Source organism: Dipodomys spectabilis, unplaced genomic scaffold (genome assembly GCF_019054845.1).
Source record: "Dipodomys spectabilis isolate Male_0828 unplaced genomic scaffold, ASM1905484v1 ptg000480l, whole genome shotgun sequence".
NCBI classification, from domain to species: Eukaryota; Metazoa; Chordata; class Mammalia; order Rodentia; family Heteromyidae; genus Dipodomys; species Dipodomys spectabilis.
In genome coordinates, this window is record NW_024871157.1 from 2,986,303 (window position 1) to 3,002,365 (window position 16,063).

The 16,063-nt window shown below is 47.0% G+C and overlaps 1 protein-coding gene across 5 annotated transcripts in view; it reads right to left on the reverse strand.

The window, feature by feature from the left end:
* Hectd4 (HECT domain E3 ubiquitin protein ligase 4) overlaps nucleotides 1-16,063 on the reverse strand; it is a 127,162-nt gene that overhangs the window by 27,753 nt on the left and 83,346 nt on the right. For all 5 annotated transcript variants that reach the window (XM_042668972.1, XM_042668971.1, XM_042668969.1 and 2 more), the window contains exons 36-49: nucleotides 15,175-15,455; nucleotides 14,808-14,997; nucleotides 13,137-13,218; nucleotides 11,048-11,250; nucleotides 10,810-10,945; nucleotides 8,972-9,154; nucleotides 8,370-8,534; nucleotides 7,586-7,755; nucleotides 6,473-6,588; nucleotides 4,433-4,536; nucleotides 2,680-2,841; nucleotides 2,414-2,562; nucleotides 1,947-2,026; nucleotides 1,518-1,681 (exon numbers count right to left, since the gene is read on the reverse strand). In XM_042668972.1, coding sequence (XP_042524906.1) covers nucleotides 1,518-1,681; nucleotides 1,947-2,026; nucleotides 2,414-2,562; nucleotides 2,680-2,841; nucleotides 4,433-4,536; nucleotides 6,473-6,588; nucleotides 7,586-7,755; nucleotides 8,370-8,534; nucleotides 8,972-9,154; nucleotides 10,810-10,945; nucleotides 11,048-11,250; nucleotides 13,137-13,218; nucleotides 14,808-14,997; nucleotides 15,175-15,455 — 2,185 coding nt within the window. The remainder of the gene's footprint in view (nucleotides 1-1,517; nucleotides 1,682-1,946; nucleotides 2,027-2,413; nucleotides 2,563-2,679; nucleotides 2,842-4,432; nucleotides 4,537-6,472; nucleotides 6,589-7,585; nucleotides 7,756-8,369; nucleotides 8,535-8,971; nucleotides 9,155-10,809; nucleotides 10,946-11,047; nucleotides 11,251-13,136; nucleotides 13,219-14,807; nucleotides 14,998-15,174; nucleotides 15,456-16,063) is intronic.

Consider the following 16,063-nt stretch of genomic DNA (forward strand, 5'->3'; position numbering starts at 1 on the left):
CCGTCACCTCCCCAATGCTGGGATTAAGGGGTCACCACCCGAAGCTAACAGTAATCTTGTCTGCCTGACCTCACTGCACATATACTGCTCCCTCCACCTGGAATACTCTTTCCTCCAACTTTACCTAGTTAAAACTAGATAATATCTAGACCTGGCTTAATTTTTTTTTTTTTTTTTTGCTGGTGCTGGGGCTTGAAGTAAAGGCCTGGGCACTGTCCTTGGGCTTCTTTTGCTCAAGGCTAGCATTCTACCACTTAAGCCACAGCACCACTTCCAGCTCTTCTGTTTATGTGGTACTGAGGAATTGAACTCAGGGCTTCATGCATGCTATGCAAGCAATCTACCGTAAGCCACATTCCCAGCCCTAACAGCACTTCTTCAAAGAACAAATTCTTAGTTCCATAAAGACAAATATTTTCATTCCCAATATTTGTTAATTTGTGATTGTACACACACAAACACACACACACCCACACACACACCCCTCTGTGATAATCTAATGTCCAGTTCCTCTGTTACTATCCTATGAAGACAGGCGCCATATGGTTCACTCATCATTCTACATATAGAGCTTGACACAGTGCTTGACACATCATAGTATTTGTGGAATGTATTTGTGGAATGAAGGGATGGAAAAGGCTGAGAAATGCTGTGTGAAATAATTCGCTCATGTCAGGTGCCGGTGACTCCGGCACCTAGCCTGAGTAATCCTAGCTACTCAGGAGGCTGAGATCTGAGGATCACAGTTCAAAGCCAGCCTGGGCAGGAAAATCCATGAGACTATTATCTTCAATTAACCATCAGAAAACTGGAAGTGGCACTGTGGTTCAAGTGGTAGAGTGCTGGCCTTGAGCTGAAGAGCTCTGGGGCAGTGCGTGGGCCCAGAGTTCAAGCCCCCAAACTGACCAAACAAATAAAACGAAAAAAAAAAGTATCACTCAGCATGAGATGAAGGACAGTCAGACATGACATAGGCCAGGTCCTACAGACCTTATAGGTCATTAGAGACTTTTTACAGCAAGTGACATAGGAAGGCACTGACTGATCTGGAGAATCTTTTTTTTGTGTGGCACTCAGACTGCAATTGAAGGCCTCACACATGCTAGGCAAGTGCTTGATCCCTGAGCCACATGTATTTGGGGATGGGTATCCGAGTGTGGTCTGGGTGGAGATATGGATTTGGGGCTGAGCCGTATGCCATCAGTAGTTATGTCCTAAGCACATGATGTTGGGGTTCTAGGGAAAACAACAGGAGCCCAGGAAGCTAGAATGGGAATGCTGGATTCCTCCAAGCTTTGAGAGGACCCGAGAGGGCCACATTCCCAACATTCAAGACAGTCAAGAGAACACGGTGCTAAGTGCAGTTCAGGACAGAGCAGTGCCCAGTCCAAAGCTGTGGGGTTGACGGAAAGGAACCGACTCACTCAGGCTGTCACGTGCAACTCTGGCTCATACAACAGCATCTTCCTTTCCTAACCAGGAAGAATCTGCTCTACTCTCCCTGCAAAGGAACTTGCCTTCTTCTGAATGTGAACCACAGGCCACATCCCACCCGAGACATCCTCGAGGTACGGTGAAAGGCGCTGCCCACAGTATGTGAAGTACACCCGGCCTTTGGCTGGCTGTCCTGGAGGAGGCGGGGTCCCTTCGGTTCTCTCCCAGCCAATCCCTGCCACATCACCTATGGCAGAGAACATTTTCCATATTGTAGATCATCAGGAACTCTCATTGCAATGTATGAGCATGTGAACAAAAGCAGAGAAGCCTATGCTAACCAGACAGGCAAAAAGGGTAGGGGCCTTGGGCGTGAACTTGGGGACAGCCGTGACAAGAGTTTGGTTTTCACTGGAAGACAAGTTGTTCAATATATCTAACTCCTACCCAGGTAGACCCATGCCTGGGGCCCCAGAAGCAAACAGGGCCAGGAGGCCCCAGCTGTCACTTACCAGGAGACAGAGTAACATCTAGGCGGACGCTTTTCCACTGCAGCAAGCTGGAGCCATTGTAGTGCACAGCCCGGCCGTTGCTGGAAAGGAAAGAAGCAGGTCAGAAACAAGACTCACCTGCTCTCTGAGGTGAGAGAGAGGAGGTCAAGGGAGGCTTCAGCCTTCCCCAAATGCAAATGTATCCCCATGCTTGAGGAGAGAGGTTTTGGTGGAACTCCTCTAGCATCCCAAGGTCATGGCTGCACCCAGACTGCAATGGGTTCGGGTACATGTGGAAGAAGGAAAGCAGGACTGTAGGACAGCTCGGAAGGACCTGTGCCAGCATGTATGGGAGGAAAACAGCGTGCTGCAGTCCTCAACCTTGCTGGAAGACCCACCTTGATTGTGACTTGAGGGACGCTCCTGTTCTTTACCACAGGGACCCACTTTTCCTTTTTATAAGACTACAAGCAGCAGCAGCCACTTACTTGTGGAACAGGCAAGTGCCCACTGGATTGGTCCACGCCCCATCTCGTTTCTCTGCCTCTGTAGCAAAGCCAAAGGAAACGATTGGTCCGGTGTCGTCATCAGTGTCTCCATAGGAAACAATTTCAATTTCCCAGTAAAAGGATGGGGCCTGAAGAGACACCAGCACAGGTGACAGTCAGAGGGCTTGCCCAGGGCCCTGCCACCTGCTCCTCCTTTCACAGGTGAAGCAGAGGAGGAACCTGCAAAGACTGGCGCGTGGACTCACCTGCACTGGCAGAGGCGAGGTGGCATAGATGAAAGTGCCCCGGGGCAGACCTCCCCCAGCGCTGGGGTCGGCCAGGAAGGTGACGGAGGTCAGGTGGGATGAGAACATGCAGGCGCGCACTGGGGGGAACACTCTAGAGGGGCTCCAGGTGATCTCTCTGGGCTGCGAGGAGGGAGAGGAGGGGAAGCCTTAGTCCATACAATTGCAGACATAAATCCCACTGTCTTCTCAAAGAAGAAATAATTTTTATCTGATGGTGTTAAAATCTCACTAAACATATACACACACTCACATATATTTATACATTTACTTAACCTTTCTGGTAGCTCTAGGTATTGAAGCCAGGGCCTCAAGAATGTTGGGACATGGGGCTGGGAAGGTGGCTCAGTGGTAGAGCACTTGCCTTGCATGCATGAGGCCCTGGGTTTGATTCCTCAGCACCACATAAGCAAAAAGAAAAACGCCAGAAGTGGTGCTGTGGCTCAAGTGGTAGAGTGCTAGCCTTGAGCTGAAGAGCTGAGGGACAACGCCCAGGCCCAGAGTTCAGGCCCCACAACCGGAACCCCCCCCCCAAAAAAAATAAAAAAATAAAAAGAATGCTGGGACAACATTTGGAGCTATAGCCCAGCCCTATATACATAGTTAAAAGTGTTACCTATTTTTTTTCCCTAAAGGGAACTTGATTAGTTTACATCATGAATCCCTTCTATGTCTAGTCCTGTTCCCTAAAAATAACCATGCCTTGAACTGTGACAGGTAATGCTCATAGTTCCCTGCTTCTCCTTCTCATGCTTGCTCTTTGCCTTCTCCCTTTAAGCACTTTTCTTCCCTTATAAGAAACATGGCCTGGGGCTGGGAAGGTGGCTCAGTGGTAGAGTGCTTGCCTTGCATGCCTGAGGCCCTGGGTTCGATTCCTCAGCACTACATAAGCAAAAAGAAAAAAGCCAGAAGTGGCACTGTGGCTCAAGTGGTAGAGCACTAGCCTTGAGCTAAAGAGCTGAGGGACAGCGCCCAGCCCAGAGTTCAGGCCCCATGGCCGGACTCAAAAAACACACACCAAAAAAAAGAAACATGGCCTGAATTCTGACACATGCTTCAATCCTTACACCAGGGAAGCTCATCCTCACAGACTACCTCCTAGTTAGAGGACAAATTTGGTTCAATTTCTAATCAGAGGGTACATTCCTACAACTGGATGTACAACTCAGAGCTAAGCACAGCGCCTCGGATGATACTGTTGGGGTTGGTTCCCTCACTCTTCCACTTCCATAATAGTTAATATAATCATTGAAATTTCAGGCTTCTCTATCAGACAAAGCATTTTCTTTTTTGTACCAGAGCTGGGACTTAAATTTAGGGCCTTGGCACTGTCTTTAGGCTTTTGTTGCTCAAGGCTGGCACTCTATAACTTGAGCTACAGCTCGATTTTCAGCTTTTTGGTGGTTAATTGGAGATAAGAGTATCACAGACTTTTCTGGCCAGGCTGGCTTTGAACAGCAATCCTCAGATCCTGGGTAACTAAGATTAAAGGTGTGAGCTACTGGCATTTGGCTTCTTTCCTTCCTATTTTTCTCCCTCCCTTCTTTCCTTTAGCAGTCCTAGGATTGAACCTGAGGCCTTGTGCTTCCTGGGCAAATACTCTACCACTTCAGCTGTACTCTGAGCCCTCTATGATCATGATAGAGATGGCCTGCTGCCTGGCATTCTTTATAAGTAGCTGCAGCGTGGCGGGTGTGAGGCACTGAAGACTCACCTGTCTCCGGTCTGCCTGCAGGGGAGGTGGTGGGGGCCGAGCACAGTCCCGGTACAGCATCCTCAGTCGTTCGCACTGGACCTCCACAACTGCAAGCCGCTCACCTGTGGAGGGGAATCGACCTATGAAGCACTCCCACCACCAAGAGGACACTGCACACTCCGCGCAGTACCTCCATGGTAAGAGTCACATAAAGAAATCGTGGAAATCCTCACAGAAGACACATACACCCTGAGCCCACCCACTGTGTCTACTGCACCTCAGCACATGGTAGGCTAGGTCATGCTCTGGATCCAGCTGCCTATGTGCAGAGTCTGGCTCCATTACTGGTATTTTCTACCTCATTTCCAACTGGAGGATGTAACAATCCCTATGCCTCAGAGTCTCAATAAGTGAGAGCTATTGTTCTTACTATCTAATAAATGAAGGCTGTTACCCTTTAATTCTACATTATTTTCAAAAAATGACTGCATACTGAATAACTCTTATAAGCAGTCACATGTGAGATGCTGGAAAGCACAAAGTTATGATAAGATGTGGATGCACATGTATACACACACACACACACACACACACACACACACACACACACACACACACACACACACACACACACACACACACACACACACACACACACACACACACACACACACACACACACACACACACACACACACACACACACACACACACACACACACACACACACACACACACACTGAAGTAGGAGTCTGCGCCCAGGACAGGAGAGTGGACGATGACTTCAATCCAGGACCTGAAATGGCCTCATGGAGACAGCATAAACTTACATCTCAGAAAAGACAGAATTTCAGTAGACAAAGAAGGAAGGGTATTCTGGTGGATTGAGTCTATGAAGGTCTAGAAAAGTCAAATGCTAGAGGTATTAGAAATGCCTCTTATGGCACACAAAAATTAACACATAATGCCTCAAACACCTAAAGAAACCCTGTAGTTAAAATTATAAAACTCTTAGCCGGGCGCTGGTGGCTCACGCCTGTAATCCTAGCTACTCAGGAGGCTGAGATCTGAGGATCGCGGTTCAAAGCCAGCCCGGGCAGGAGAGACCGTGAGACTCCTATCTCCAATAAACCACCAGAAAACCGGAAGTGGCGCTGTAGCTCAAGTGGTAGAGCGCTCGCCTTGAGCTGAAGAGCTGAGAGACAGCGCCCAGGCCCAGAGTTCAAGCCCCACAACCGACAAAAAAAAAAAAAAAAAAAAATTATAAAACTCTTATAGAGAAATCTAAGTTAAAGACCTTAGATTAGACACTATTTGTGGATTAAAAACTAATGGTTCTTAAAAAGTACATCAAAAGCATAAGTAATGAAACAAAATGGGATAAACTAAACATCATCAACATGTAATCAAGCTGGGTGCTGGTGGCTCACCAGGCACTGGTGGCTCACACCTATAATCCTAGCTACTCAGGAGGCTGAGATCTGAGTATCTGGCTTTGAAGCCAGCTTGGGAAAGAAAGTCCATGAGACTCTTAGCTCCAATAAACTACTCAAGAAAACAGCTGCAAGTGGTACTGTGGTTCCAGTGGTAAAGTGCTAGCTTTGAACAACAGAAGCTCAGACCCAGAGTTCAAGTCAAGCAAATAAAAACCAACACATAAAATAGGAGAAAATGTCTGCCACTCTGATCTGGGATTAGTGTATGCAGAATGCACAGAGAACTCCTACAACTCAGCAATCAGAAAACGTGCAACAGTCAGAGGGCATGTGCCTACATGAGAGCTCACCAACAGTTCCAACAGGGAAAGAGAGACACTGGGTTAAAGCAAGTGGAGAACACAAAGTGCTCTGCCAACACCTGCTACTGGGCTGAGGAGGGCTGCCTATCTGCTGCCAGGGTAGCAGCTCCTCGCTCAACTCCAAGGTCTCAGGTGAGAGTGGCTGTGAGGAAGCCTCATGTCTGGAGCTCAGCTGAGTGATGTGGGTATGGACACAGTCAAACTGCACAGGCGCTGAGCAGACTCAGCCCACAAGTGGGGACAGAGTCATAGGTACTCACCAGCACTACATTCATGGGCCACTAGGTTAAGGACTTCCACAGCTGCTGGGCACTGCTGTATGAATTCTTCACAAAATAAGCTGTCTTCCAACAGCTGGGCCATGACCAGGCATGCTCTTAATGTTAAAAGATTTATAATATTTCAAAATTATCAATCCATGTTCTTTTTCTCAAAAAGTTAACTGTGAAAAACATTTCAGCCAACTCTGCCCCCTTGTTGACGCTCCCTGCTTTTCTATAGGACTGATGTGGGCATGAGGATTCATCCAATATCAGATAGAAAACATGTGAACAACTGCATCTGCACTAGGCATGTGCAGATGTCTGTCTCCACACCTAAGGGGCGCAGTGTAACAAGTGCTTCCATGGTCCACAGCACCAGGTATTATGAAGTGGACTGAGGATGACTGAATTACATGACAAGTGCTGTATATGCCATTTTATGTGAAAGCTGGAGCATTTGAATTTAAGGGAGGATGGTGTAACTTTGTCACATGGTAACCACGGGGCTGCAGGGAAATGTCTGCTAGCTGAAGATACAGGCAGGTGAGGAGCCTTCTGAGCTTTCTCTGTACCATGTCCATTCCACAAGCAAGAGGAATCCCACAGCTGGGTACAACCGCTCTGATTTCTCTCACTTGACTCAACATGTCAAAAAGAGAAACTCGATACTCCTGTTGAGTGGGAAGACTTGATTCTCTTTCCTATACCAACACCCAATGTGTCCTGATTTTCCAGACATCCTGTGGGAAAGGGAGGGGCCAGATAGATACTAATGTGGCTTAGCTATCTTAGAAAGTGGCAGAATTAGCTGGGTGTGGTAGTACTGCCAAATGACAACACAGAAAAGAGTGACCGTTAATCCTGCAATGCAGTGCCTACATATTCTACACAGCACATTTCAAGTGTTTATCCTGTTGGCTTGATTTCACTGTGAAGTGAGGAAACAATCAGGGCACCACAGACTGGTGAGCAGAGTACAAGTCAGTGGTGGCTGCTTCTCACTAGCCTGAGCCTTGGGCCCAGAAAGGGGAAGGAGAAAGGAGGGCCCACCCAGTAGCCCTGCCTCCCTGGTCCTGCCTCTGCATGCAGGCGACATGGGGAAGGGCTCACCTTGTTCTGATTTCAGCCAGGAGCCGCACTACTGCCATCACAGGTGCTGCCCCATCCCCAGTGGCAGGAAGGGAGGTGTGGATAGAGAGACTTCCCTCCTGAGGGAACAACATAGACTGGACTGCCTGGACCACCTTCTCGGTGATGGACAGCTTATGAAGAGGCAGTGCCTGGGGGGTGGAGCAAGCAGAAGTCACAGTTGACTTGTATAGGAAAGGAAGGTGTTAGCATTAGCCAGAATTCTCAGTTTTTCAGCAAAATAGTCATCACAGAAAATTGCAAACCAGATCAAAACTATCAAAAACAAATTATGCTGCACAGGTTGGGGTCAACTTACACCTATAATCTCAGCTACTTTGGTGGTGATCAGAAGGATCTTATAGTTCAAGGCCAGCCTGAGCCAAAAGTAAACAAGACTCTGTCTCAACAATAGTTGGTGTGGTAGTACATCCGAACTACGCAGGAAGCCTAACTAGGAGGATCATGTCTCGATATGCCTAGGCATAAATGGGAGACCCAAGCTCAAAAAATAATGAAGGCAGATTGCTGAGAGAGGTCCAAGCAGTAACAGCTTCCTAGCAAGCATGAGGCCCTGAGTTCAAATATACATACATACATATGTATTTATATAGTCACACCAATGTAATCATTAAATACCTAGAACTAATACATAAATACATAACAAGTAAAACTCAAGACCCCGGTGTCTTTGTGCTTCTCTGCTAGGCACAGGATCATTGCTCATTTCAGTACAGTAAACATTTGCAGTGACATTTTACCATACCTCTGATCTTGGAACACAGAGTCTAGACAACGGAATGGTCAAGGTGTCGGATGCCTGCGAAGTCTTTCGACAGTCGATGGGTGGGAATCTGACGGTAGCTATGCCTTCCTGCTCATTGATAGAAGCCACGACTCCAATGCTTCCTGATATTCCTCTACCTAAAACCTGCAGACAGAAGTGTATTAGTACTGCCCACCTGCTGATGTGCAAGCAGCTATCCAAAGTGAAAAATAGAAGAATCCATTACTGTCATCATTATCTGTGCTATAATAATTCTTTATTCTAGCGTGGATGCCATGCCCAGAGCATGGATGAAAACAGGTCCATGATCTTACGGCAAGGTGATGACAGTATGTATCATCACAGACCTTCAATTCTAAACTAGTAACAACATTACTGACATTATAGGACACAGATTTTGTATTTAGCATACCATATTTCATTAGTACCTGAATAATGCACAGCATACTGTGAATTAAAATTCATGAGCTTCTTAGATTCATTACTTAGCTTAAAGGGCCAAGGTCCGGTTCAACTTGTTAGGATGCTTACACATGGAAACAATGACTGGGGTGCTGGGGCAGGATGGGACGGTTGGTTACCTGAACCTCGGATCCGATCTTAATCGTCTCCTTAAAGCCTCCCAGTGCACACAGTGCAGCCACAGCCTGGCGTGCAATCCTCTGAAGTTTGGCCAGTTTTCTGCCACTGCTGCTGCCATTTTCTAGAATACTTTCTGCATATTTCCCCAGCTGTGGAATGTACATCAATGCCTGAGACAGAACCTGAGCAGAAGAAGATACCAAGGATGATGAAGTGTCCACAACAGTGCCTGGGTCTGGTAGTATCCTGAAGGCACTCTGGATATAGGAGGGATCAAAAGCTATCAGGTATGGCCAGCAGCATTTTCCCCCATGTGTACCTTATGTCATCAGACAAAATGTAGGAGAATCAAAAACCTGTTACTAAAGCTACTAAAAGAAGCAATCATTTATCTAAGGGAAAGCCAGGCCAGTATATTGCCCACATCTTAACGTGCAATTACCTTCAGGCCATGTCATAAGTGGTCATTTGAAGAACCACCATGAAAAGGAGGAACAATACAGAGCTCTGGTTCTGGGCAGCTGGACCACTGCTGTAATGACCAATTACTTGCTGACAGAAGATTCAGGCAGTGGACTCACACAGAAGCTGCCCTTGGGCCTCCTGAGTACACTGCACATGACCTCCAAGACACATGGCAATACCAGTCTAATGTAAGCAAGAAGAAACAAGACTACCATTCTCTCTCTGAGGATACTGTCCTGGCCTCTATAAAATTAGAACAAGCAGGACAGGAGACAAATAGGAACAGAGCTCAAGCTACTCAGTCAAAACAAATGCCAGGGGAAAATGCCAACGAGTATACCTGACTCATATCCTACTAAAATGTCCTTTGTGCTGGGCACTGGTGGCTCATGCCTGTAATCCTAGCTACTTGGGAGTCTGAGCTCTGAGGATTGCAGTTCAAAGCCAGTCTGGGTAAGAAAGTCGATGAGATTCTTAGCTCCAGTTAACAATCAGAAAAGCAGAAGTGGCGCAAAGTGGAGAATGCTAGCCTTGAGTGAAAAAGCTCAGGGATAGCACCCAGGCCTTGAGTTCAAACCCCATGCCAGGACTGAAAAAATAAATAAAAAAAAAATGTAGGCTGGAAAGGTGGCTCAGTGGTAGAGTGCTTGACCTTGCATGCATGAGGCCCTGGGTTCAATTTCTTAGCACCATATAAGCAGAAAAAGCTGGAAGTGGTGCTATGGCTCAAGTAGTAGAGCACTAGCCTTGAGCTGAAGAGCCCAGGAGCAGCGCAAAAAAAAAAAAAGGGCTGGGCACCAGTGGCTCATGTCTGTAACCCCAGCTACTCAGGAGGCTGAGATCTGAGGATCACAGTTCAAAGCTAGCCTGGGCAGGAAAGACCATGAGACTCTTTTTTTTTTTTTTTTTGGTCGGTCTCAGGGCTTGACTCTGGGCTTGGGTGCTGTCCCTGCGCTCTTCAGCTCAAGGTAAGTGCTCTACTGCTTGAGCCACAGAGTCACTTCCGGTTTTCTAGTGGTTTATTGGAGATAAGAGTCTCACAGGCTTTCCTGCCTGGGCTGGCTTTGAACCGAGATCCTCAGATCTCAGCCTCTTGAGTAGCTAGGATTACAGGCATGAGCCACCACGCCCAGCAAGACCTTGAGACTCTTATCTCCAATAAACCACTCAGAAAAAAAAAAAAAAAAAGAAGTGACACTGTGCTCAAGTGGTACAGCACTAGTCTTGAGCTGAAGAGCTGAGAGACAGCGCCCAGACCCAGAGTTCAAGCCCCAGGACCAACTAAAATAAAATAAAATGAAATAAAATGTCTCTTGCTGTGCAGGATTCTAATGCAGGTGCCTGCTCAGTTAATCAGCAAGCCCACACTGACCTTTTCTGCCGTTGTGGTCCATATTTGAGCAGCATTTGATTCAGGTGCCATTAGCAAGCTGTGCAACAGGGCGATCACTTCTGCAGCCATGCTATTTGCCACGTGCCCGCTGATAAAGGGGCGGACGGGGTCAGTCCTGCAAGTGTCCACACAGAAGACTTGTCAATGCCAGTGATGGCTCCAAGTGTACCATCAGAGAGAAATATTCTTTACACACATGAAAAAGTGGAAGGTTTACCTGGCAAGTTCTGAGTTCCTCTCTCGGCAGATGGAAGTTTGGGCAGTTTTCTTCTTATCGCCTGTGGACAGTCCACTCACAGTCTCAGGGTTGAGGGCTTCCACAGGGGGTCCAACGCTGACGATGAGGCCTGACTGTGCCCATTTGGTTGCTTTCCGCAGGGCGGCGGTGGCCTCTTCTGTAATGACTTCACAACAGCCACCCTGGGGGCAGTTTAAGACATTAATTACTCATTTTACTTCTCTCTTCCCCCATTACCAAAGCAAGTCAGGCTCATTTAAAAAATTCAAAACAGGGCTGGGAAGGTGGCTCAGTGGTAGAGTGCTTGCCTTGCATGCATGAGGCCTGGGTTCGATTCCTCAGTACCACATAAGCAGAAAAAGCCAGAAGTGGTGCTGTGGCTCAAGTGGTAGAGCACTAGCCTTGAGCTGAAGAGCTGAGGGCCAGTGCCCAGGCCCAGAGTTCAGGCCCCACGACTGGCAAAAAGAAAAAAATAAATCAAAACAAAGTATTGTGTGTATGATGTTAAATTTCCATGCGTATTTGAGATAACTTTGAGTCTTCTAGATTTTGTCCATGCAAATTCTGATTTCCACAATTATAGGTCCTATTATATGCCTTTACATTTTGCTTTTAGCACTTTTCAGTTTATCATATACTTTATTATAGTTGTATATTTCATTATTCAAACATATGAATTTCATTAACTAATTTTCTATTTATGGATAGATGTAAACTATTTCATTTATTTTCCAAATAAAACTCTGAAGAACATGCTATTCATTTATTTTTGGTCATTTGAGAAGTTAACTTATCCTCACCTTGACAATAATGGGTATTTATATTTTACGTCTTTACTTTTTTTTTTGTTGGTCGTGGGGCTTGAACTCTGGGCCTGGGCGCTGTCCCTCAGCTCTTCAGCTCAAGGCGAGAGCTCTACCACTTGAGCTACAGCGCCACTTCCGGTTTTCTGGTGGTTTATTGGAGATAGGAGTCTCACTGTCTCTCCTGCCCCGCCCGGGCTGGCTTTGAACCTCGATCCTCAGATCTCAGCCTCCTGAGTAGCTAGGATTACAGGCGTGAGCCACCAGCGCCCCGGCCTTACGTCTTTACTTTTATTTATTTTTGTCGATCGTGGGGCTTGAGCTATGGGTCTGGGTGCTGTCCCTCAGCTCTTTAGCTCAAGGCTAACACTCTACCACTTGAACTACAGTGCTACTTTCCCGGCCTTACATCTTTACTTTTATTTATTTATTTTTGTCGATCGTGGGGCTTGAGCTATGGGCCTGGGTGCTGTCCCTCAGCTCTTCAGCTCAAAGCTAACACTCTACCAGTTGAACAACAGTGCTACTTTCGGTTTTCTGGAGATAAGGGTCTCAAAGTCTTTCCTGCTCAGGCTGGCTTTGAACTGTGATCCACAGATCTCAGCCTCCTGAGCAGCTAGGATTACAGGTGTGAGCCAACAGCGCCCAGCTTATTTTACATTTTTATAAATTGTTTGCTATAGTCCTAAATCTATTTTTCTCTTAGCAATCATCGTAATCTCAAAACCATTTGTAGGCTTTAAAAGAGCAAAGAAAAAATTATAAGTAAAAAATAAGAGTTCTCTCTCTCTCTTGTTTTTTTTTTCCCCAATCCTGGGGGCTTGAACTCAGGGACTGGCTACCATCCCTGAGTCTCTTTGTCTTCAAGGCTAGTGCTCTATCACTTGAGCCACAGTGCCACTTTGAGATTTTTCTGAGTAATTTATTGGAGATAAAAGTCTCATGGACTTTGCTGCTTGGGCTGGCTTCGAACTGTAATCCTCAGATCTCAGCCTCCTGAGTATTTAGGATTACAGGAGTGAGCCACACGTGCCTGGCTTCTCTTTTTCTCCCTCTCCCTTGCTTCTTTCCCATTGAGACAGGATCTCAAATTTATCTTGAATTCATGACTCTCCTATGTTAGCCTCCTGAGAAGCTGGGACTACAGACACCTGCTACCATACCTGGCTGCATTAATTTTTAAAAGATTTCTCTTGAAGGTCTAAAGCATGTCAAAGGCTCTTTCATCATAGGTTTTTTCTGAGCAGATCCCCTGTGAGGATTACCTTGGTCATGTCTCGATCCATCTTCACAACTTTCTCCATGTTGGCTCCAGTACCGAGTCGGAAGGGTCGTCCTTCTGAGCTACTGCAAAGGGGAAGGAAGATAGTGAACAGCCAGGAGGGCAATACTCATGGCCATGTGCTGCTAGGCACGGTCAGGATCAGGCTGTTCTGAGATGCTAACACTGGCTTTTTTTTTTTTAATTTTTTATTGTAAAGATACTATACAGAGGTTTACAGTTACATGAGTAAGGTAATGAGTACACTTCCTATTGGGCCTTGTTTACCCCCTCCATTGTTTTCCTCCTACTATCCCTTCCCTCCCTACCTTCCCCAGGTTCTTTTTTTTTTTTTTTTTTTTTTAATTGCTAACACTGGCTTTTAAAACTCATAGTGTGCTAGGGGCATGGCTCAAGTGGTACAGTACAAGAAGCCCTGAGTTCAATCTGTAGTACTCAATAAATAACAGGCAATCCACAGATAGAGGCTTCGTTTTCCAAAAAGGAAACAATTTATTACTGCACAATTATAGCACTTATATAGAGCCACAAACAGCAGCTATTTTTAGTTGTGGTGAAGCTCTAAGAAGCTATGTGAAAATGATGCGCACACAAGAGCTGACTAGTGGGGGTGCTCTGAAGCCAGCTGCAGGGAAAGCCTGATGCCGGAAATAGCAGAAAGCTCCCTCAGTCTCACAGGGGCAGCAAGAGCTGTGGCAGCAGCATGGACCAGTTCTCTCTGCCTAGTAACTCTGTTCCCCCTACCTCCCCAGCAAGCTCCACAAATGTCTTCACCAGATCTGGTCTGTGATTTTGGCAATGCTAAGAAAGTTTCTGCATTACTCTGCCTAAACTAACCTGCTGTGACCCTACAGAGGCAAGGCCATCTTGGCCGACAGTGAATTCATTATGAGAATGACAAAAGGGCCAGAGCCCTTGTTACCCCTCACACAAACACCTTGTGCTGCTCAGTAGGCCTTCCTGCTGCCCCGGATGCCACTAGCAAGGCTCTGTAGATCTATAATATATTTGAACAATAATAATATTTTTGCTTCCTGTTGTGCAATCCTATCACTCATGTGTCAAGGAATTAAAGCTTTAAAAAGCGTTTCCTAAGGGAAAAAAACTAATGGTTTAAATAGGGATACAGGTGGACCCATTGCAACAATGAGATGTACAAGTCGTTATGTCGAAAAACGAACTTTACAACTTTGGCCGGGGGGGGGGGGGGAGGGTAGGGGGGTATGGAGGGGGGGGAGATGGGAAGGGATGGGAAGGGGAAACAAAGGAGGAGGCAACAATGCTTGATAAGAAATGTACTCATTATCTTGCCCATGTAATTGTAACCCCTCTATACGGTATTTTCACAATTAAAAAAAAAAAAAAGTGTTTCCTTTCTTTCCCTCCCACTTTATCTGTTGATGGCAACAGCTGAAACCCAGCTGCATGATTCCTCATCACAGACAATGCGTGGTGTGAGTGTGCAGCACACTCAGGCAACGGCACACCTTAGAGAAGCCCCGAGTTAGGCTCAGAGCTTGGACCAGAGGTCAAGATCTGAGTTCCAATTCTGTTTCACTTTCTTCCTTTTTCCTTAGGGGTCACAGTGGTGATATGGAAGGCCTGAGCCACGGGAGGAGCCATCAACACACAGTGTGGCTGTCACTATAGTCACCTTAGCAACGGCTGGAGGACTTCATGAGAGGACTGGTCTTCTCGCTTGTGAATAAAGATGGAGAGCTTGCCATCCACTGCTTCGCTCTCTTCTCCAGGATCCTTATCTCCTTTTAAGGAGTTCTTGGGACTACTTTTTGTCAGTGTGGTATCAGGTTCAGAAGCAGTTGGGGAAAGAACTGTCTGACATCCTTAAAGCAAAAATCAAAGCCCATTCAGAAAAACTGCAGTAATGTCTGAGCAGTTTCCCAAACTATGAGAGGCTCATTCAAGGAAGCTCCCTCCCACTCCCTGTCTCCCCCAGTCTCCCTCCTTCAACACAGGACTCAGAAGGGAGCTATGCCACCCTCTGGTCAGGAGCTCCTCACCTGGGACTACATAGTCTGCCAGCTTGGCCAAGAGCAGGGAGGCAATCTTGGAAGCTGGATCGCTAGGATCCTCCTGCTCACTGTTCAGGGAGGGGACAGAATAGCTCCAGGGTGGGAGTTCCACGTTCCCACAGTCCTCCACGCTCATCAGAGGCAGGGCTGCTCGACACAGCTGGAGAATGATCAGGACCAGTTTTGGAGATGGCCGCTGGTCAAGCAGCAGGGAAAGGAGCTTGGATACACATGCTGGCTGGCTCAGGATGGCTTTTCCTATGTGGCTCCTACAAAGGGAGCAAGAAGAGCTCACAACCCCGTCTGGAAGGGCTGCCAGCAGTCATGGAGAAGAGCTTCCTGGATGACCTTCAATGAGTGGACCTGGCACTTTTTTTTTTTTTTGGTCAGTCGTGGGGCTTGAACTCTGGGCTTGGGCGCTGTCCCTCAGCTCTTCAGCTCAAAGCGAGTGCGCTACCACTTGAGCCACAGCTCCACTTCTGGTTTTCTAATGATTTATTGGAGATAAGAGTCTCACAGAGGGGCTGGGAAGGTGGCTCAGTGGTAGAGCGCTTGCCTTGCATGCATGAGGCCCTGGGTTCGATTCCTCAGCATCACATAAGCAAAAAGAAAAAAGCCAGAAGTGGTGCTGTGGCTCAAGTGATAGAGCACTAGCCTTGAGCTGAACAGCTGAGGGACAGCGTCCAGGCCCAGAGTTCAGGCCCCACAGCTGCCCCTCCCCCCCCAAAAAAAGTCTCACAGAGTTTCTTGCCCAAGCTGGCTTTGAACTGTGATCTTCAGATCTCAGCCTCCTGAGTAGCCAACGTGTATGCGTGCACGCGTGTGTGTGTCTGTCTGTCTGTCTTGAACTCAAGGCCTTGGCTCTGTCCCTGAGCTC